Here is a 23,562-nt window from a genome sequence, read left to right as displayed (position 1 = left end):
GCCCGGCCGGGCGGAATAAACAAACCCGGCGGCGCCCCGCCTCTCCCCTTTATATCCCCCCCCCCTCCCTTCCACCTCGGGCGGCGCGGGCCCGGCCGCGGACCGTTCCCCGGCGCTGCGGACCGTTAGAGCCGAGCCGAGCCGTTGGGGCTGCGGCCGGACCGCGTCCCTCACGGCGCCGCCACCGCCTCAGCCTCAGTGAGCGTCCCGCCGGCCGCCCGCACCACCTGCCCTGCCCTGCCCTGCCCTGCCCTGCCCTGCCCTGGGGAGAGGTGAATAAAAAGCTCCCGGCCGCGTTGCCCCGGGACGTGGCTCGGCTGGGCTGCCTCGGCTCGCTGGCGTTGGGCGGCTCCTGGGGCAGGAGGTCGGGTGGAAAACGCCGTCAGGCAGCAGCTGCGAGCTTAATAAATGCCCTTTAATTTTTTTTTTTTTTTTTTTTTTTTTTTTTTAGGGGTGGGAGGGCTTCAAGAGGGGTTCGTGGGTCAGCCAGCGTCCTGCGAGCAAACCGGTGGCTGTTACGTTTTAACGGTGCACCTCAACTGTGTGTTGTATTTTTTTTTTTTTTAATTTTTTTTTTTTTGAAGTTCTTCTTCTAAAAAAGAAAAAAAAATAAGTTATTTATTCCGGTGAATTCACTCACAACCTGTTCGCCCTCTAAACCGCCAGGATCGCTGCCTGCCATGTGCTCGCCGCTGCTGCGGGTTGAAGCGGGTTCCCGAGGCAGGGTGCGTGGGGCTGGGAAGCTGCTCCTGGAGCTCGGAGGCGAGCTGGTGGCTTGATCCTAAGTGATTTTAAGGATTTAGAGCGTTTTAAATAGAGTATCTTGATAGCCTTTGATCAGATGGCTTAAATAAACAAAGGTTATTAAAAGTGAGAAAGCTGATCCTGCTGGGTGGATCAAAGCTTCCTGTAAACGCACTGATAAGGAATAGTAGATGGGGCTTGCCGTGATAAAGTGTACAAGCAGCCAAAGATCAATACTGTCGTGTGCAGGCAGCGCGAAGGTTGGTCGGTGCTAGCAGAGGATGGACGTGCTCCTTCAGTTATTGTGTATCTTGGTGGTGTTTTAGGTGTACCAGTGAGTGCTGGGATCAGTCAGTACTTTAGGTGTTATCTGAGCACGTGTTTCGATGATAGATAATGGCAAATAAGCATGTTAGTAATAGAAACAAGGAGACAGTGTGTGGGAAGATGCTGTTTTCAAAGTTTTTGGAAATCTGTGGCTTTATTAGCAGTTTATTTGGAGATGGAAGTGGTTCAAGAGGAACTGGGTTGTGGTTTTGGGCTATTCAGCATATTTTCCTTGAAACAGTAGATCACCGTATTTAAAGCTATGTGGTTATTCCACAGATGCTTGAAAGTCTGCTACTAACGTCAGCCTAGAGTCCTAAATTGTGATGTGCTGTTCATTTCTTTGTGGTGTTTGAACATTTGCCAGTTAAATGTAAATTCATTCATGTATACAAAGCTGTACACAGACCAGGAAGCTGCTGATGCTCAAACTGAGTTTCTGGGTGTGCATTACGCTCCTCTTAATATGTGTTTTGGGGGCTTACAGCAGCGCTTACAGTAGAGCTATTTGACCTGCAGTGTGGGTTAAGGTGGGTAACACAGAAAAGGGATTCGATGTTACTGAAATACTGGCTATGTTACTTTTATCACAGTTAGCTTTGTTACATCATGTCTAAAACTAGACTGAAGATCTTCAGGGCATTGTCCTGTCTTATGTTTCTGAGAAGTACTTATACACTTTAGGGAACTGAAGCTAGAAATACACCTTTTTGTTTCAGTCATTTCACAGTTTAGCTTCCTAAATGTCTCTTTGTTTATCACGTATTTAGGGTGGAGTAAGCTCTGTGTGCTTACAAATTGCTGCATCAGACATGCTAAAGCAGTGTTACATGTCATTAATGGGACCAACTTGGTATAATCTGTTGTTTTAATATAAAAATCTGACATGATCCATCCATGTATGCTGACATGGTTTGTAGAAAAGCATGACCTACAAATGAGTAAAACATTAAAAAAAAAAAAAATAAATTACTACGTGCTAGAAATAACAATTGCTATAATGTTGCCTTAAAATTATACGGTACATGTGTATAATGCTCATCTTATGTTGGTGATGCATGAATCTGAGTAATAGGTACTTTTGGCTGCAGGAGCTGTGTTCACAACTCTTACTGCTTGGAGCAGACTGCACAGAGAGTTGCACTAACAGCCTGCTAGTGATATGCAGAGCAGGAAGTTTTGAAACTGGGTCATTTATGGGAGCTGTCAATCCATGCCGTTATGGTGTTGCAATTAGGATTATTGAGGGGTCTTTTTGTAACAGGGTTAATTACTTCATTGACACATTAGTGAAAGTCTTCTCTCAAGACTATGGCTATTGCTAATACATAACACAAATGGAAACAATTTCAAATATTTGCCAGCAGGTTTTGCTTCCTTTTACCTTCATGCGGATTTTTCCTGTAGCCTATGTAGTAGGGAATCTTGTGTTTAGATAAATAGGGTTTGGGCAACAGGCTGTTATTTACTTCCAATATTTTACTGGACTTCAAAACTCTTACTTGAAAACTACTGTAGAAGTTGAAATAATGTTTCAGGTCATAGTTTGATCTGTGGAATTATGAAACTCCTTGTGGTATTTGAACGCTTTCTTGCTGTGATCAAAAAGCTTCCTTAAACACAGCCTCAAGCTCAATTACACCAGTGTGTTTTTAATTTTCTACGACTGGTCATTTCTATAGCAATACAGAATAACACTGCTCATAAGTCCTGAGCGGGGGGGGGAACTATACCAGCTTCTGAAAGGGTGCTAGCAAGCACCTCTAATTAGCTGAAAGCTTTTGAGGTATCAGCCCATTGTTTTTTCAGGGAGGGGGGAATGGGAGACATACTTTGAAACTGAAGTGCTAGGTGCTTAATAAAATGTGTCTGCCAGAATTGTAGGTGTGGTGTTAAAATATGAAGCCTGGCATGGTGGTAGGCCTTGGTGAATCACTGGATCCATCTTTAGGTGTTGCAGAAGTGGGATAATTTGATCCTGCTGTAATATGAATAGTATTGAAATGTCCTACCAACTGAATTAGCAATGTTAACAACTATCTGCAACTCAACTAGAAAATAACCTGCAATCTCATGTATTTGCAATTCACTTTATAAACTCATTGCCATCCATTATTATTATGTAGAAACACATAATTCAGGAATAAGGTTTTGTAAATTGATATCATGTTGTCACTATAGTATTTCAGTGAATTGGAACAGCAGAATTCCATGGGTAGTACTTGTTAAATGTACTTGTCAGCTGGGCTCTTAATTGCATGCCAACTACAATAAGACAGCAAAGGTATACTTATTGGTGTATTTATATTGGTGTATTTGTAGATGAAAGAAGGGAGTTTGCAGCCACTTCACATACCTGTGTAGAGGTTCAGTTACATGTAATTATTTTCAGATTGTATGTGCAAAAAGAAGTACTTGGCAGCATTAGCCACTGCTGCCACTGTACAAATAAAGACTGTGTTGTGCTGTTGTACTGTTTACATTAAATATAAATACACCACAGTAGAGAGAGACTAGAAATTCCAAGCTTTTTACTGAAGAGTCATACTATAGTTCACTTCTTTTTTCTTAAGCCAAGCACAGCAGGGAGTCTGCAGACAAAACTTCTAGTGTTGTCTGCTTTAGAGCAACATCCAGCATCATAAGTTCTTGTGTAACATGACTGAGCACTTTTATCTGGTGCTTTTTCTTGCTGTAAAGATGCACCTGTAATCTTTTCTCTGAGCTTCAAGTATTTCGTGTCCAGCTAGTAAGAGCACGAAGTCTCTCAACTTTAACTAATTTCCTCAGCTGGTTAACTATATAGTTATTTAGCATTAAAATATTTGTAAATGTATGCACGCATGTGCATACGTGCACAGTCTTGTCTGCACAAAAATCCAAATGTATCCTGTTCTGTTATTTAAAGATTGACAAATATGAATTACTTATGATGTAGATATGATTGACCTATTTTTTCTAGATACATAGTTGTGGTCTGAGCAGCTAATCTGAATATCAGCATCAAGTAGATTCACAGCTCAATGGCCGTTTTCTCCTAAGATGTCCGGCTTCGTTTTCTCTTATTTTGAGAGAAATGGAGTTGAGTAACTTTGTATGACCAGAATGCTCTTTTCTGTAACCTTTTTGTCTCCTGTAAACTTGGGAGTAGAACATGGTTCTTTCATCTCTGAAAAGTGAAATGACATATTCCTTTTAAATAATTATTTTGGGTAATGGTCTCTGCCATGCTATTGTTGCATGTTGACATACCTGAGTATATATGGAGCACCTATACGATTTTGGACTGGAGAAATTCTGGAGTTAAGTGGTAAAGAGAGCCTGTTGAAACTTCTGCGGAGTCTCATGTTTTTCTGTAATAGTAGTTAACAAGGAACAGATTTATAGGTTATCTAAGCAGATAATTAAAGAACTTGTTTCAAACTATAAAGATTCCTTTTGAACAGTAATTTCAAGAAGTATGTATTATCTCACTACACCTCTGTCATAATATGTCAGCATATCTAGATGTCTGTTTTCTATGAAATTTATAGTCAGAGATGGATATCATCACTTTCAATACTCTGCTAATTGACCAAACTCTGGATGGAAAAACTGCAGTTTGACAAACATAGATATACCCAGGATCTAGCTTTAATGCTAGGTAAATGATTTGATCTTTAGAATGGTGTCACAGGGATGTACATGTTACTTTTAGCTACAGGCAACAACAGAAGGCATAAGTGTTACTTAGTTCTGTCTCCCCCCAGCATATCCTCTGTGTCTTGCTGTAAGAACAGGTGAACTTGATGTTTGTGGACAGTACCAGCTGAAATGCTGGGTTCACCTTCCTGTGGAGAAAACTGCTTGCTGAATCTCCAGTGCATTGCAAACAAAATTAAACTTATTGTAAAATAAGAGATAAGACTGCTTACCCAAAACTGGAGCTTGCATATGTGGATTATCTACTTCATTTTCAAATTGTGTTTGTCAGGCTCCGGGGATGGCATCTGAAATAGTTTCTAAGCACTAAATTATTCTATTCTATGGTGTCTTTTTCCACCCAGAACATGAAGACCAGCTTCTTTTAGAGCCGTCTTTTTTCCACTAAATCTCTCAAGAGCGAATGTATTAGCCTAAAATGTGTTTGGTAGATTTTTTTTTTTTTTAATGTAATTCTTCTTTAGTTACCTAAGGTAATACAGTGTAGTCAGTTAAAATATAAATAAATTATACTGTATCTTTTTGATTTCTCCCTCATTGCCCCAATTCCAGCCCTGTCTTATGCTTTTTGAGCCAAAAAAACAGTTCTGTGGTTTAATGATATGAATTATTGCTTGTTTGATCAAACAATGTTTTCATTCTACCTTCTGTGCTACTTTCCCAGGAAACTGATAATTAAAAGAAGCCAGCTCAGTAGAATTTCAGACATGGCAATGGAATCTGCTATAATCAGTTCAGTCCCTACCACTGCATCTCGTTTTGCCTTACTACAACTGGAAAGTGATACTGATTCAGAGCCTGGAAAAGGCAGAAGTGGCCGACGTGCTGGTAAATCTCTAGCTTCAGGGTGTAGATCTACAAATGTGAAGAAAAGAGAGAAAAGAAGAAAAAAGAGAGAACAGCAGCAGAGTGAGGCCAATGAGGTAAAGGGATTGTATTTTCAACAGTGAGTAAGGTTGTTATCTCATAAAGAGTTTTTGCTGTCCCTGAAAAGTCATTGGTTTTTGTTTTCCCTATGAAAGAAGAAATACTTAATCACAGATTACATCTTTTTTTGTCTGTTTTGTTTTAAAATTACTTTTTTAGGTGAAAGTAGGATATTCCATTTTTTACAAGCTAGTGTGTACTTTATCTGACTAAACACAGATGTAGCCCAGGCTATAGAGTAGTAGGGTAAAGCATATGTTAAGGAAGTCCCTGTTGATAAAGTGATACTAAATTGTTTTTGTGCCTTCATTTTCACTCAGTGAAATAATCACTGTCAGTTAATGTTTATGCTTTAGCAGTGAATGTTGGAGTTGCAAAATTTGCGGGTTGTCACAATCACATTTTCTAATTATGTAAGGTGTTTTAAACATGGCAGTATTGTATCCATATGGTGCAGCAATTAGAGGTAATTCTTATTGCAGGTTTGTAAATATGACCTGTTGCAAACTATAAGGGCTATCTACATTATTCTTTTTTTCTACCTGAACATCTTGTTCTTCTGCTCATGCATGCCAAAACAGTATGCCACAGTTTCGTTGGTATTATGTTTAATTTAGTTCAGGTATGGGCAAACAGTAGTGTCTGGCAGAACGTGAAAACTGTAGGACACCGCTACCTATTCAGATTTGTTCAAAATATTTTCAGCAGGAAATATATATATTTATATTGTTATATTACTGCTGTTTCTAATCCACTGTTAAGATATATGAGAAATTCTGTTTTGGTACGTACCATAGCCAATTATACAAAAATATAGCCCAAATTGTAGAGTAGAGTAAAACATGTATATGTCTGTTTGCATGTGTCTAAATACTTTTGTTAGTCTGTTAAGGCTCTTTCTGTGTACTTGTTAATATATTGTTTAATATGAAACATAACTGTTTTTCAGCTCAGAAACCTTGCTTTTAAAAAGATTCCTCAGAAATCTTCTCATGGAGGCAGTTTATCTCAGCAAGAACAAAAACTGCATGCTACGATGAAGAAGGACTCTCAGGAAGAAAACTGGCAAGAGTGGAGACAAAGAGATGAGCAGGTACAGCTTACTGTGTTTAGCAGTCTTTGACTTTCCTGAAATAAGTTTCTTTATTAAGTCTCATGGATGAAGAGATATGGCTGAAGAGGAAGCAACAAAGTACTGCCACATGGAAGGAAAAGTTTCAGTGGAAATTCACAGGTTAAAAGAAGTCTTCTTGGTTCTTGACTTTAATTTGGCACTGAAATACTCCTTTTTGGTACTGAAGAATATATAGTGATTTTCTTGTACCATGCTGAATATTAATGTTTTGAATTGTTTGCAGTATTTCAACTATTTTAGGATAAAATAGCAGAGCCGAGCAAGTAAATAATCTTTTTAGGTTATCTATTGGGTAGTGTTTAAAGAAATCTTCTGGTACGCTTTTTTTTTTTTTTTTGAGATTCTTTCAAATTGGTTGGCTGCTATGCAGGTTTATTCTTTTTCATTTATTTCATCCCTATAGAACCTCAGACATCTGAATTCACTGTGGATAATGCAGTTTTGACTGTCTTGTTACGTCCTTCAGAGTAGTTTGCATGAACTTTTTCAAGGCAAACTGCAAATAAATGACACTGACTGGAATTAAAAAGTATTTAATGAAACTAATGAACTCCTATGCTGACAGCTAGTAGGATGATATTTTCATCTAGAGATTTTCAGCTTATATCTCACTAAAAAAGATTGTATTGAACTAATTCCAATTGTAGTTAATAGAAAATATAGAAAGCTATATTGACAAAAGATTGACAGTTGGATGCTGCCCTTGGTTTTTATATGTTGCTAATACTTTGATATAGGTTCTTTCTTAAACAGAATATATCCAAGTTCTTACCTTTGCAGGCTTCTGGATGGTTGTCCTATCAGTGGAGTAATGACCTAATAATCCTTTTGAAAATTTCCAGAGCTAATTACTTTAGAACTACTTCTAAGGTGCAGATTTGCTTTGTTCAGTAGGTAAAATTTTTGTATTCTGTATGCTACTAAGCAATTACTTGAGGTAAAAAGGAGAATCTTGTCTTATTATTGGATGGTGAAATGGTCAGATGAAGTTAACTCAATTATAAAAAAAAAATAAAAAAATTTCTTATTCATTTTGATCTTACTGACATAGGCTACACTACTGTGTAGTTGCCTTGGAATTCTTTTGTTTTAAAAATACCTTTAGACCAATTACTATTATAGTGACATACAGTTGTTAAAGTCCTAAAGACATTTCTTTCTCATTTTTATAAGGAAAAGAAATAGCCAAATTCTGTCACAACTCTGAGACTGAAAAATAGGCTGTTCATTAGCACAACTATACTTCGAACAGCTTTCTCTGGTTACAATGGACTGAGTGTAAGGAACAGAGGTACACTGTGGACCATCAGTATTTTTCCAAGAAATTCCTTCTTAAATTTAATTTTGCTACAGTAAATATTTAGAGAAATAGCTGTTCAGCATAATCACTGTTAAATTGCAGTGTAAACACAAAATAATTGTTTCAATTTACTGATACAACTCATGCACTGTAGGTTTCTTAGACAGCCATAGAGGTTATGGTGAACTTTTTTGGTTCATATATGATTTAAATCATCAGTTTTACACCAAAGTACCAAAGATATCGAAGTGCCAAAAATGTCCAGATCTACTTTGAATTTCTTACTTGACCCAGAAACTCTTAAAATGTAAATATTAAAATCTAATGGATGGGGAAAAAAATTGTCACTTGTGATTCCTGTTGTAGAACAACAATGAAAATGTTTGCCATAGTACAAAATATATAACATGAAGTGGGTATCTTGGGATATTCTTTATAAGATATGCATAATCAATAATCTCCTTTTAAAACGTTACATTATTTCACTGTTCGTAGTTGCCACTGCTGAATTACAGCACTGTCAGGCATTGAAATGGCTTTGTTTTTCTTGCATGATGGGGAAAAAAAGAAACAAGTGAAAATGGTGAGGACTTCAGTTTGGTTGTATCATACGCATCTCAAAAGCTTGCATCAAATGTTGGTTAGTGTTGTCAACTCTTGATTTCGTTTTTTTTTTTTTTTGTTTAGTTTGTTTGTTTCTTTGTTTGGCGGGGGTAAAAATTATACTGACAGTATTACCAGATCTAATAAAAACATCTCTGAATGGGAGAAACTGATTAACAGGAAGGTTCAAATTGCAACTTGCGCATATTTATCAGAGAGAAGAGATACGGACTCAAACTGTTCACGTTCAGAAGGCATGAAATCCTACTCTCTCACTTCCACAGCTTCCCTTGTCCAATAATACAGTATTGATGAAGAGGTAAATGTTGAATGGTATATTGTAAGGGAGGGTGATGCTCAGCACCAGATGAGAAACAGTGGGTCCCTGCTGTGGATGCACTTCCACAAAGAGCAGCTCCCAATACATGAAGAGTTCCTCCTGGCATATTTACCTTTCAATTTGCCATGCTACATGACAGTTTCCTTCTATTGGATTTTGACATCAAAGTTAAGTTTGTCCAAACTATAGAGCTATTGCGTAAATATGATGGATAATACTAGTCTTTTTTCAGCAAAGCTTTGAAGAGAGTCACTAAGTTTTTTGCATGGATTTCTATTTATGAGGGGTATTATGTGTACTCAAAGCTTAGTTATTAGAATTGTATCATGGGTACATAAGAAAAGGAATCTGTGGTTTCTGGATTTTGGATAGGTTTAAGTGATAATGAGCACATTCTGAAACTAAGACTGTGTGCACTGAAGCAGGACTGAATGTGCTTGGGAGTCTTTTGGGTAGATGACTGTCATTGAGAATACTCAGGTCTAAGCAGCAGCTCAGTGGAGTGCTTTAGAAGTAGTGACCTTTGTTCTGCTTATGGACAGCTTCAGACATGCTCAGCCCTGTCCAGAACGGAATGGCTACTAGGTAAATTAATTATGATAGGGTTATTGTTGTATTAGAGATCACATAATGTATTTATTTAATATTCATAGTAACAGTATGACAGCACCATTTTGTGATAATTATTTAGCACACAGGATTCTAAATTGCTGCTTACAGACACACTAAGTGATAAAAGCATGCTAAGTTAATCTTTTTGTGAACATGCCATATTTTTGTATGTTAACTGTTCTCTTTTGGGTATTTTTTTCCCTATCCTCATTCTCTCTCACTCTCTCTTTTTTTTTTAAATGTTCATATTGTTATAAATTGCTCAGTCCCAAAATAGGATTATAATCAAAGTTTATAATTTATTAAAAGAATAGAGGTAAGCAAACAGCGCTGGGTGCATTGGGAGTCTCCGCTCTACCTAGACCCACACCAGTTACATCAAGTAGCTGATTTTTATGCTCCTAGGCTAGTACATATTCATTACTACTTCTAAAAAAAAAAAAAAAAAAAAAAAAAAAAAGGGTTATTATAATTAGCTTCTGGGATCCAAACCCTCCTACTGGAGCATGTGCATCGGTCTCCGGTGGTTCCCCTGAGGGTCTCTGGGGATCTTTCATGCTGAAGGCTCATAGTCTTCCTCTCAGTTTTTTTTTCTTGTCCTTCCCCTTTGTACTCCTTGGCAGCATGTCAAAAGTTTACACAGCGTCCCCTGCAAGTTTTGTCTTCTAGCCATCCTTCAGCTTTTCTTCTCCTTAATCTCCTGGCCACCTGGCCAGATATCAGGGGCTTGCATAGTGTCCCATTCAGAAGCCATAACAGTTACTAGTTGTTGGCAGTTGTTCTGAAACCCCCAAACATCAGAGACCTCAAAGAAAGAACATACAAATATAAATAGCTCTCTATTGACACTTCAAGTGTTGTTAAAACATTCCTCCCAGGCCATTCACAGGGACACTCCAGTCACATCTATAGCAGTGCTAAATCAACCACAAAGAAGGCAAAAAGGCTGTAACTGTTAGGAACAAGAGTTTGGAATAACAAAAACAAATAGGCTCATGGATTTGAGGAATATTTCTGAAGATTTGATAAATTGACTATAATGAGGGGGAGACTGGGACACTGGGAGGAAAGGGAAGAAACCACATCTGTGGAAGAATTAAATTGACAGTGCAGGACCCAGAGACAGACAGAACTGCTCTCTATTGACACGAATTGTTACAATATTCCTTTGCAAGGTACAAGAACTATATACATTAACCATTCTTTTTCTTAGACTTGTGGTTATACAAGGGTATGTAAGACAGAAGGTCACATTCATCATACCATGCGGCCCCAGCACTGTTCCATACTGACACGAATCAGATGAACATATATCACAATATGGAGCTTTTCAGTGTAATAGAAAAGTCCTAATTTTTGATAGATAACTACCATGGTCAGAATGGATTTAACAGTTGTGGGCAAAAGCAGTTCACTTATTTGGGGAGGAATTTCAGTCAGTTTAACCAATTCCTAATTACTGATTCTAGTACTGAAAGAAAACAAAGAAATAAGGTTCAAAAACAAACAAAAATCACAGAATTTCTAGGTTGGAAGAGACCTCAAGATCATCGAGTCCAACCTCTGACCTAACACTAACAGTCCTCCACTAAACCATATCCCTAAGCTCTACATCTAAACGTCTTTTACAGACTTCCAGGGTTGGTGACTCCACCACTTCCCTGGGCAGCCCGTTCCAGTGTCCAACAACCCTTTCGGTAAAGAAGTTCTTCCTAACATCCAACCTAAAACTCCCCTGGCACAACTTTAGCCCATTCCCCCTCGTCCTGTCACCAGGCACGTGGGAGAACAGACCAACCCCCACCTTGCTACAGCCTCCTTTAAGGTACCTGTAGAGAGCAATAAGGTCACCCCTGAGCCTCCTTTTCTCCAGGCTGAACAAGCCCAGCTCCCTCAGCCGCTCCTCATAGGACTTGTTCTCCAGGCCCCTCACCAGCTTCGTCGCCCTTCTCTGGACTCGCTCGAGCACCTCCATGTCCTTCTTGTAGCGAGGGGCCCAAAACTGAACACAGTGCTCGAGGTGCGGCCTCACCAGAGCCAAGTACAGGGGGACGATCACTTCCCTAGCCCTGCTGGCCACACTGCTTCTTATGCAAGCCAGGATGCCGTTGGCCTTCTTGGCCACCTGAGCACACTGCTGGCTCATATTCAGCCGACTATCCACCATCACTCCCAGGTCCTTCTCTGCCTGGCAGCTCTCCAACCACTCCTCTCCCAGCCTGTAGCTCCGCTTGGGGTTATTGCACCCCAGGTGCAGGACCCGGCACTCGGCCTTGTTGAACTTCGTGCAGCTGACCTCAGCCCATCGGTGCAGCCTATCCAGATCCTCCTGCAGAGCCTTCCTGCCTTCGAGCAGATCGACACACGCACCTAACTTGGTGTCATCTGCGAACTTACTGAGGGTGCACTCAATGCCCTCATCCAGAAGTCAAACAGAAGAAACCTCACTGTTGTCTCTGTAAAACCTTTCCTTCCCACTTTTTGCTCCCCATTCTCATTGCTGCATGCTGCACTTCTTTTATCAGAAATAAAAGCAGAGAATATCTCAAAATCATTCAGGTTGGCTTAGCTCTGCTCTCCTGTTAAATGGTCTAAAAAAAAGGGTGCTTACTCTTTTCTGCACAATGAAAGAACACAGACTCTGATCTTTTGATGATGATGCTTTAATCCGTTAGCATCCCTCTTATTTTTGTTTAAAATTATTTTTATTTTTAGTCTGAAATAAATCTCATAAACAAGTCTTCAAGATGGGATACGTGTTCCATAAAGATTTTTATAACTTACTGTTTGGTTACATCTTTCAAACAGTTTGGCAAAGCAAGTTATTTTATTACTCATAATACAAAAAGGTATATCTGTTATTAATAATGCCATGTTCACATCAGTAAAGCTTTCTGGTTACTCTACTGATACATGAATCAAAACAGAAATTTTAATGTGGTCTTGGTTTTGTCTGCTTTTTCTCTTTATTTTTATTTTTTTTAATGTTTTAACAAACCAGTCACAAGGAATGTTAATTTTGTTTCTTCAGCTGACATCTGAAATGTTTGAAGCTGATCTTGAAAAAGCTTTGCTGCTGAGCAAACTGGAATATGAAGAGCACAAAAAGGTATTTCCGGGATTCATCCTAATGTAAAAACAGTGGAAGTTTTTGAGATTTGAATTTTAAAAGTAAAGTAAATCACTCTTAAAAGTACGGCTCTTTCATTTACATTGTCTGCCTCCTCTCCTCAGATCCTTGAGAGTTTAGAAAAATAGAGGATTTGAGAGAAAGCATATCTAAAAATATATTGGGTGGTTTGTTTTGTTTTTAATTGGCCTGTGAAGAGTACAACAAGAAATCCAGATCCTGATCTTGCTCAGAACAAATCTGGCACACTTGGAGAGTCAGAGGATCAAAGCACTGACTTCTCTTAAACTGTTAGTTACATTTAAAGCTGTTGCATTTTCACTAACAACCTTTCTCTGTTTTAAATATTTTATTTCTGATAAGCTGTATACATTTCCCTCAGCTGGTCAGGGAATAGATTGGTTCAGACTGCTATTTTCTGAGTGGTTCTTACAAAATACTGAGGAGTTTTCTTTAAAAGTGTGGTTAAATAAATTTTAATTTCTAACAGGAACTTGCTTCTTAGCATTAACTCAGGAGACAATGAAATGTTACAAAAAATACAAGTTTAACCATAATTATGCATCGTGATGAAATAAAATTTACACATGCACTTCTGTGCAAATATACTCATAAGGTACTTCAGTTATTGGAGGAGGGAGAATACCACAATGCTTAAAACCCAGAGTTAAATTTTTCACTGGTTTACTAGAAGTACTTTTTGAAAATGAAGACAATCTTCAGGCGTAGTAGCGTTTTTTACTTTGTGCAGACTTTTTTGAGAATTACCTTTCAATAAACAGTACACAAGTACAGGTTAAAAACATTGTTTTCATGGAAAGAAAAGTACTCAATTTCCATCTTTTTTTCATATAACATTTCTTCCTTAAGACTCCCTAGTTGGGCTAAAATAGAACAAAACATCTGGGATAGTGACACTTTGCTAAAAATGTTAATGCAGATATGGGGGGAAGTGTTGTTTAGGTTCAAATGGATATCGTGTACCAGCCTGTCTGATTTCAAAAGGAGACAGCTGTTAAGAGCATTGCTGAACACTAATTATTCTTACTCCTCCTGAATGAGTAAGTATATTTTAAGAATAAAATGAAGGTACAGTAGACCTGTTTATTTTCTTTAAAGGAAATGCTAACCTTCTTGCATTTGATTACCTTATATTCTAAATCTGAGTTTTTATATAAAATTGTGGAGGTGATTGAGGGGGTATTAGGCTGATAATTCATTTGTGATTTAGTGAAGAGCAATGCTCTACTTCAGAAAACAGAACCGATGCTTAATTGCTGATATGTGCCTTACACTCTTTAAACCAATCTGAAGCCTGCAAATTCCTGTTCAGGCCAAAGTCTCCTTTAATATATCATCACCATATTTTTCCTTTATAAAGCTTCAGATAAAACAATATTTGGGTATTGAAGAAAATTATACCAGTGGGACTTTATTCTTCTAGGAATATGAAAACAATGAATGTACTTCACCTCAGTCAAAGTCTGTGAATAAGAAAGAGAAAAGAAAGAACCAGCAAGGAAAAGACAAACCTCTCACTGTGCCCCTGAAAGATTTTCAGTCAGACAGTAATATAGGTATGCCTTATCATACCATGTGAGCTGTTCTACTTGGAATTTTGATAGTGTGTATGCTAACAGCAAAATGACCTTCTGTCTCTTTTCATTAATACTGTGTTTGAAAAAACACTAAATGAGTTGAAGTTAACATGTCCTACAAAGTCTAAAATATAATTGTTCATTATATAATAATAGACTAGTTAAATAAGCAGGAAAAAAGAAAAGGTTAAAGAAAACATAATTTAATGTATCCCTGGGGTGGGAAGTAAACTCAAATATTGTGTCCATTTTAATCTGTAAGTGTTTTTTGGAGTGATGTAGTATGTCTGCATTCTTCAGGCAACTGAGTTCTTCTGTTTTGAATAATAGCAAGTCAGTTTGACTTTCTTCAATACTGTTTTTTATTAAAATGTGCAAATACAGAAAGAATTTTTATATACTTGTTATGGGTTATATATTTTTGTCTATAGAGAAAAGCTTCTGAAATTTAGTGAGGAAGTAAGTTTAAGGTAGAGTCTGGAAAAGGAAGTTATTTGTTTCCTAACATCCTCTTTCTAAGGATGTTTTTTATGTAAATTTACAACATTATAATTCAAATTCTTTCCAGATAATTTGAATATAAGAAAAAGAGAAATAGCACAGTGTTAGTATCTTAAGACGAGGCAATGGGAGGCATTCAGGTATACAGTGAGAAATATGCTATAAAATCCTAAGTTAAAAACAATACCGAACAAGAAGTTGTAAGCATATGTGCCAAAAACATTGCCTTCCACTTTAACTGAAGCAAATGTATATGGGATGCTGCTTTTGATTTAAATAGTGTGAAAGGACTGAGAAAAAAATCAAATATAGAGATTAACCCAAAATGCACTTTATAATGCTTTTTACTTTTTTAATGTGGCATTGAGAGGCAACTAACGTGGAAGAACTCCAATACTTTTTTTTTTTTTTTTTGCCCCCCCTTTTCAAAATGGCTTGCTTTAATAGTAAGCTATATAAAATATCAGTGACTTCTTGTTGTCATTTTATTTTTTCTATTCCTTTCAGATAACCTTGCTAAAAAACATGAGGTAAGTCTTACCTTTTTTCTTACTCAGCTAAATTTTCTTACTAAATAAAAATAAATCTTATATTTAGAAAGTAATTGCTTGGGCGCTCTCTGTAGTGACAAACAGCTATATATTCCCAAACTGACTGATCTGCATTTGGAAAACTTTTACAGGTGCAGATATAATAGGTATGTATGTCTGTAGTGTAGTACTTGAGAACTTAGTGTTGACTTTCTTAGAGATAGCTCTTGCTTCTTCAGTTCTCAGATAGTGTTAAACTTTGATGCAAATTGTAAATTTGTACGTTCAAAAATAAAAATCGTAATACAAACAAGAAGCATTAAGAAAGAAAGCTAAGAAAGGCTAAGAAAAGGTTAAGAAAGTGCTGTAATGTTACTATGTTGTGGTACAGTGCGCAAATATTAAAGCTCGTAGAGGGAAAAACAGTTAACAGTGAAGTGAAACAAAACAGTAAGGGCACAGTGCAAAAGTATTTAAATCTGATTTAAAGTTAGATGTTTTGTGTAATCCTATAATCAGTTAAATGATGACCTTTAATTTCTAGCTCTTCAACCGGTATCATATTCTTTAGGTAGAAATCACAATATTGTCAGGATGTACAAGACAAAATAATATCAGGATGTTGTCTTCCATGACTGAGGTTATTTTTGAAGCGTGTTGAAGCATGAAGCAATGAAGCATGAAGCTCAATAATAATCTGTGTAAAGGGAAATCTGTTATGATGTTTACTTTTGACAGGAGGTGAGCTCTTCCCAGACTTCACTGAATGATGGAAGATTTTTCAACAGGCTAGATGATGATGTTCACAAAATACTTAAAAGAGAAAAAAGAAGAGACCAGCTTGCTGACTGCAATGAAACAGACAACTGCACATCTCATGAGCACAGCCAGGCATGTAAAATAGAAGTCACTCTGAATTGAAAAAGTTTCTTGAAACTATGACAATGATGAGAAGATAGTGCTAATTACAAGCTGGATAATCTTAAAGAACCTAAACAAAGAACAAAAACTGACAAAATCCTGTAACATATTTTTTAATACTTTTATTAAACTGAAGAGGTGTTTAAATCATGTGTGATCAAAATACTTTCCTCACAGAACATGCCAATACTTATTACTGTATTTCTTATTTATTCTTTTGGCATTTGTGAAGATACTCTGATCCGATTTCCATTAAAAAAAAAATAAATCTAGTTTATAATAGAGAAATAAGTTGCCTTTCCTAAAAACTGAATTCACATGACTCAATTATTAATAAATGATACTTGCTTGTTTACAGGAAAGCCTTATGAAAGATGGAAGAACAGAACAACTAAAGCTTGAGCTTGAAAAGAAAGATGCAGAAATTCAGCAACTTAAAAATATAATAACTCAGTGGGAGGTATGTAGCTTAAAAAGCTTTAAAGTAGTGAACAAAATTTAACTTTAGTTGTGTCTTATTATCCATTTTGAAATAAAGTATGTATTAATCTGTGGAGATGATTTAGTTTGGACACAAATTGTCTTTATAGAGCAAAAATATTCCTCTTCTGCTACGTGAAGTGGTCTTTTTTGGTAAGTTAAGAATCTAAAAATAATTAGGAGAATCAATGCAGAATACCCTGAAATAATCTTTGTATCTGGCATATCTGTTACTAGTTGTTTTCTAGTGTTGCTATTTTATTCATTGTCTAAAAAAAATTAAAGTAGTAATCTAAGACTAGGCAAGGTATTCACCAATCTGATCTGTCTTGGAAGTTAGCTCTGCTTAGGGCAGGAGGTTGGATTTCCTCGTGTCTTTTCCAATTTGTAAAATGGAATTTATTCTTTTTTAATTCAAATAAGCTTTTCAAATAGTTCAAATTCAAATAAGTAACTACTTATTTGTTGTAGGTTTTTTGTTGTTGTTTTTCTTTAGAGATTCAGTCCACTATCTGAACTGTGTATCTCTAGAATCTCTTTTTAAAGAGAACAGTATTTGGAAATGTTTAAGAGGATTCCCTTAAAGCTGCGGTGTAGCAAGAATGAAATTCTGTATTCTGTCTTCTATTAAATACAAATAAAACTGGAGTCAGACTCAATATATACTGATGCACACCAGGAAAATAGATTTGCTCTTTAATAATTACACAATATTGCTATATACTGGAATAGCTAGGAAAAATGCCTTTAGTTGTTTCCATGTGTGCAGGCAGTATTAACACTATGGAGAGTATCTAGAGCAACAAGGGCAGCAAAATGTCATCGAGGAACTGGTATTGCAACAAAAAGAGTGAAGCAGCATGGAATTAAATTATTTTATTATGATTTTTATTCATTGCTTAAGGTAGATTGAGCAAGTTGATTTGGGAGTCTTCTGATGCTTCAAAGAAGACTATTACTGGTATTAATAAAGACATAAACTTTATTAAAAGCTGTTTTCACTGTGTACTAGAGTTGTAATCCCCAGGTTTTTTTTTTTTTAAGTATAAATCTGTTCAGATTTACCATTGTTAGAACTTCACTGCGTTTGGCAGAATACAGAAAATGCATATGGATATTGGTGAGATGATAGATGATGATACAGCTGTTTAATTTTGTAAACTTGTCCAGGTAGTCCAGAGTTTTAGGTGGCCATCAAAGGTCTTGCTTAAGTGTAAGTTTTTGAAACATTAAAATACCACATCTGTTAAAATGCCATTTCATTTCCTTCCAGTTCCTGTAAATGTTAATGTTTATTGTTTGTGGCTGTGATACAGTGTGTTGGTATACTGGAATTGGAAGTGCTATTATTTAAAACAAAACAAAACAAAAAAACACAACTACAAACTGTGGTAGGGCTGCAGTTACTGGGTGTATGCACATGTGCATGGTTCCATGACATTAAGAAACTGGAAAATCCACGAACAATATTAATAGTGTTTTTTTTTCATGTTTTCAGTGCATTGGAGGGTAAGCAGTAGCTTCAACTTTTTTAGGGGGAGTAAGATTTGTGAGGACTAGGTGATATTCTAAGTGGAAGGTGATAGCTTCTTTTAAAAAAAAAAAAAAAAAAGAGTGTGCTTGAAATAGAACTTCATGTGCAGTTTTCTTTCAAGAGCCTACGGGAACCAGAGATTCATGACAAGAAAAATAAGTTTAGTTAAGATAACATGGCTAAAATGCACATTGGTGGCCGGTTAAGGAAAAGGCTGCCTTATGAAGAAAGTGTATCATATTGGAAAAAAATCAAAAAAGGGGTTCTTGAAAAGTAACCTCTAAAGAGTTGAAAAGGAGAGATGGTAACTACGAACTAAAAATACTGAGTGAAATAGTCTGTAGAGCAGCAAGATCTTACTCTACTCAACAAGTAATATGAAAACTCTTTGTATTATCCAGAAAGTGTGTTTATAATTGTGTGCTGTCTGAATGCTTTTCTGGCAAGAAACCATAAAGCCTTTGATGCAACAGGCCTTTATAATTCAGGCAGCTCTAAATGCTTGTTCTTGTACTGACACAACTCATATTTTAACTTCCTCTAAGGCTTGTGGTTGCCTTAATTTCTGGGCTTTCAGTTATTCACCCATTTCACTTGTCACGTATCCATTACTTTGGTTGTTACTTATCTAAGACAAATCAGATTCTCTGCAGCAGTGATGATTTTCAACCCGAAAACCTTTTATTCGTGGTTATTTAAAGAATGTTTTTATAGTGTATACAGGTAATAATTTATTTTCTTTCATACAGGCAAAGTATAAAGAAGTAAAAGCAAGAAATGCACAACTTCTGAATATGCTTCAAGAAGGTGAAAGTAAGTAAGAGTTTTATCAGGGAATTTCAAAATTCTTTTAAAAACCCGGGAAAACTTTCCAAGCAGCTTTTTTTTTTTTTTTTTTTTTTTAATAAAAATAGTTGTCATAGTGACTAGAAAGAACTAGGAAGCCATTGATTTGCAGAAATTCCAGTAAAACAGAGGGTTTGGACCTCACAGTACTGCATTTCTGATAATACATAATCAAACATTTTGAGATCATTCTTTGAAATTTAAACTGCTTAGTTATGTTTTAGGTAGAGTGATTCTTTGTGTTGGACTTTGTTTTCCTAGTGACTTGATCTGTTCTGGACTGATCTCATTAGCCTCAAGTGGCACTGATTCTGGTAAATGTTCAGTTCTTGTATTTTTGCAAACTGCTCTGAATGGTTGGAAACGCTCTACGTCAAGCATTTTGCCATACAATGAATAGGGACAGCTAAACACTATTATACATGAAATGATAGTTCTCTTCTGTTGTAGCACTGTTCATAGTTCCTATAATTCAGAGTTTTTGTCAAAGATTGAAAAAATATATACACACAGATGTGCATATTTATGCACATATATACATAATTATTCTAGTATCTTTTTATGTGTTAGGCATAGTTATCCCTTAATATCCCTAATGTTGTATGAAGTAATTGTATGGGTCTGTGATACCAGGCACACTAATTGCCTTAAAAAATTGCCTTTGCTTTTCAATTTCTTAATTTATCTCTTACGTGTATTTTCCTCTCTAGGTTAGATTTTTGAGTTAAAAAAAATCTTTTTTTTTTTTTTTTTTTCTTTTCTGCAAGTGAGTTTATAAAAAAGCTAAGCTGTTTGTAGTTCTCAATGATATTATGAATGTTTCATAATGTTAACTCATTGGAACTTTATTACTTCAAGTCAGTTCTGAACCAAGTACAAATGTTTTCATCTTGAAAGGAAGGAGGTAAAGTTCTGAAGGTTTTTTCTATGCATGTGTTGGAATATAAAAAACATGCAACTTTGTGGTTTTACCAAATCCAATCTTGTACAGAGTTAAGAGTATTCTGTATTTTGTCTCCAAAATTTGCTTATGGGGTTAAGTGTTGTGTAAGTAGTGCAAGGTTGAGGTTTAACCTTCAGAATTTTTCAAGCTGCTACTAATGGCATTGGTAGCTAATACCTACTTTTGATAGATATTGTCTGTTGTCTCAGTGAAGGCAGAGTTATTCAGAAGTAACAAAATAGTGAATTAAAGAAACATCATAGTGCTGTTGCAGAGGAAGACCTGCAGATCCAGGAAAAATCCTCATGCTTTGCTGTCTCTTTTTGTCTCTGTAGTGAAAGACAAAGCAGAGATACTCCAACAGGTTAATGAATCACAAATTATCAAAAATGAATTGACCTTACAGGTAAGCAAGGTTTTCTTAATGTACTTCAAAAATGCCAAGGCAATGATAGGAGGAAGCTGAAACCACAACTTGCTTGAAGTAAAAAATGTTATGTAGCGCTAGGCTAATGAAATGTATGTCAGAGGACATGTAAATCTCTGGTATGGTTAACTGAAAACTCTTTCTGGAAAGACAGCAGACTTCAGCATGCCTGAAAGGATTTTGCCTTCAACAGTGCCTTAAGAACATCATCCTTTGGTAACCCCAGCTCAGAAGCAATGAAGGGTGCTTCAGAAGATGCTTTTTTTTCTGTATGCTGTTTCAGCATTGTTTTTTGGTGGTGGTGGTCTGGAGGTTGTTGTTTTTGTTTTTGTTTGTTTCTAGTCTCTGGTTTGGAAAAGGCTGCTGTATAAACACAAGTGAAGTGCAGATGACTTATAAGCATGACTGTTGGCAAGCCACCACTGTGAAGAGCACACAAGATTTTTAAGCTTAGCTTCAGTTTATGGCTACTATTCTAAGCCTTTAACTCATCTAAACTTATTATCAATTTAGTAAATTGTCTAAACTTATTATCAAGTAGTAGTTTTTAAGGACGACATAGTAAGCTTATCTGTATTGCATAATATTGCATCAATTAATTGCTCTATGGAAGAAATTAATGCAGAGTTCAAAAGTCAGAAGAGTTTTTAACTATATAGCTTTTCAACAACATTATACAGGTAAACCTGTAAATGTTGCTTTGGAAATAATGGTCATTAAAGAATGTTTTGTAGTTGGTAGTTTTTCTTGAATCCAGCACATATTACTGGTTTGTCCACATGATGCTAATGGAGAACTAAGTTGACTTGATAAACTTGTAGATGTTAACCATACTTTATAAATGAATATTCTGTATATTTTTTAGGTAACTACACTTCATGCTGCATTAGAGCAAGAAAGGTCCAAAGTGAAACTACTGCAGGCAGAATTAACAAAATACCAGGTATTGTTATTTTACATACCTGTAATTTTATCTGTTGTTGATGTAACTGAGACTGTCATGAGGTAACGTGCTCCAAGCTGACCTGTTAGCTTGAATGTTTTTAATTTAAGAAATAATTTTCAGTTCAAGATGTAGGGGAAAAAAAACGCACAGTAGCAAAACCAATTTGTACTTTAAAACTTGAAGTATGCTGGTAAATAAAAGCAAGAAGTTCCACCCATACTGTACCTAGTTGTGTAATTGCACTAACTGTAGATTTCATAGTGTTTTTTTTTTTTTTTTTTTTTTCTCACACATTCTTCCCTCAGTTCTGTATCAGAGTTTTGTCTCTAGCCAAATCTTTGTAGGAGATGAACACCAAGTTGTGTCAAAATTGAGTGCTAAGATCAGTGTCCTGCTGACTGTGCATATTCTGTTTAGCATGGCCACTAACACAAATCATATCAGTAAATTTCAGTTAACCGCAGTATAAACAATATGATGCTCAACATTCTGTCTTTTTTTTGATGACAGCAAATATTCAATCCCATGAGACTGAGGATTTGTACTTGTGCATGGCTTGGCACATTTTATATTTTTCTTTGGCTGTGACCTTTTGCATAAGTTGCAGGGAGAGCTTATAGGATATAGTTGAAACTGTTAAGGTAGCCCTGTAGACTTTGGCAAACAAATGTCTTCAGATAACGTAAATTCTGTGGCTGACATTACATTGATTCTACAGGTAATTTTTTGTCTTTCTGTTTTTGTCATCTCCAAGTCACTTTACCGCAAGTGAACAAGCTGTTTCTTAAAATTGTTGTGCAGCAGTTGCCAAATACAGGTAGTTCAAAAATAGCTAGTTCAGCCCCTTATAGACAGAAGAAGCCTTACAGAAGCCTTCCCCTTAGGGAGACGCTGACTGCTCACACCACTAAGTGAAACTAAAGTAAATCCATTACTGTTGCATTCATTCATATCACTGTTCTCACTACTATAGCTAGTATTTTGCTAATATTTAGTATTTTTTGTAAGCAGACAATTTTTATTAAGAAAAGTTCATCATGACTTGTAATAAGCAGGATTAACAGTGTAACAGTATTGACTGAAAAACATCTTCCTTTACATGCTTTTTTAATTACCACAAAATCACCTCGTCTGTTAGTCTTTGCCACATCCCCTGGTATATGCTTTTATCTTTACATGTTTTTCTGTGTTTTTTAATGCTTTTTTTTCTGCTTTTTTTTTTTATTTGCTTATTTAAAAAAAAAATGGTCTCGTCTGCCATGCAGGGATCATTGTTTCTACTTTTATTATTCTACACTGTAATATTTCCAGGAAGACCACAATAACCCTTCTTACCTCCATTTCTTGCATTGGTTTTGATAACACCAGGTTTGCTATCTTTAGGGAATACTTCTCTGAAATATGAGGAAGCCTTTAAAAAATTTGGATCAAAAATGTGTGGGTTAAAAATAATAAAGAAAAGCAATAAACCAGAGTGGTTTTTATCACCAGATGTTAAAATCTCAATTCTGTACCCTATAAATACCTCATCTGTTTTCATTTATGTAACCGTATTTGGTGTTCAGATGGGTTTGTGTCCCATAATATTTGTATATCTTATGCAACTCCTTTTCTTTTACTTGATAATTTATACTAATTTAATAAAGAAAATAACTGCAGATGGAAAATGTCATGTCTACTACATTAACTAAGCATTTGTTTACGTTCTCTTACAGAGTTGGAAAAGAGGTAAAAGGCACTTAGAATCTGACCAGTGCAGGTGATCTCCTTTGCCACCAGATTCTATGCAAAAAACATCCATTTTTTCTTCGGGGTTTTGCAGAAATTTATATATTTGTTGTACAACTGCTGAACTATGCAGTTTTTGAAGAGAAGTTAATTACTAGTCTGATTAACATTCTGAATAATTGATTTGTTGCACTTAAAAGAAAAATAAGAAAACTAGCATTCTGGCAAAGCTTAAACTTGTAATTGTAATGCTACTAGTTTTTTATCATTCAATAAAACTTACTCTTC

General features: G+C 36.2%; 1 protein-coding gene across 3 annotated transcripts; it reads left to right on the top strand.

Annotated features, from left to right (window-relative positions):
• Positions 1 to 84: 84 nt before the first annotated feature.
• Positions 85 to 23,562, top strand: GKAP1 (G kinase anchoring protein 1). Of its 3 annotated transcripts, none has more exons than XM_082784270.1 (12): positions 85 to 272; positions 5,438 to 5,696; positions 6,650 to 6,793; positions 12,722 to 12,799; positions 14,265 to 14,397; positions 15,427 to 15,449; positions 16,188 to 16,340; positions 16,729 to 16,830; positions 19,134 to 19,197; positions 20,509 to 20,579; positions 21,466 to 21,543; positions 23,262 to 23,562. In XM_082784270.1, the coding sequence occupies exons 2-12, from the start codon at positions 5,481 to 5,483 to the stop codon at positions 23,307 to 23,309; spliced, it is 1,110 nt and encodes a 369-aa protein (XP_082640396.1). In that variant the 5' UTR covers positions 85 to 272; positions 5,438 to 5,480; the 3' UTR covers positions 23,310 to 23,562. The 3 variants fall into 3 exon arrangements, with proteins under 3 accessions (XP_082640396.1, XP_082640398.1, XP_082640397.1); XM_082784272.1 differs by having other exon boundaries at positions 91 to 198; XM_082784271.1 differs by lacking the exon at positions 85 to 272 and adding an exon at positions 601 to 725.

Source organism: Aythya marila (genome assembly GCF_965140915.1).
Source record: "Aythya marila genome assembly, chromosome: Z".
NCBI classification, from domain to species: domain Eukaryota; kingdom Metazoa; phylum Chordata; class Aves; order Anseriformes; family Anatidae; genus Aythya; species Aythya marila.
This window is presented reverse-complemented; position numbering and strand designations above follow the sequence as displayed.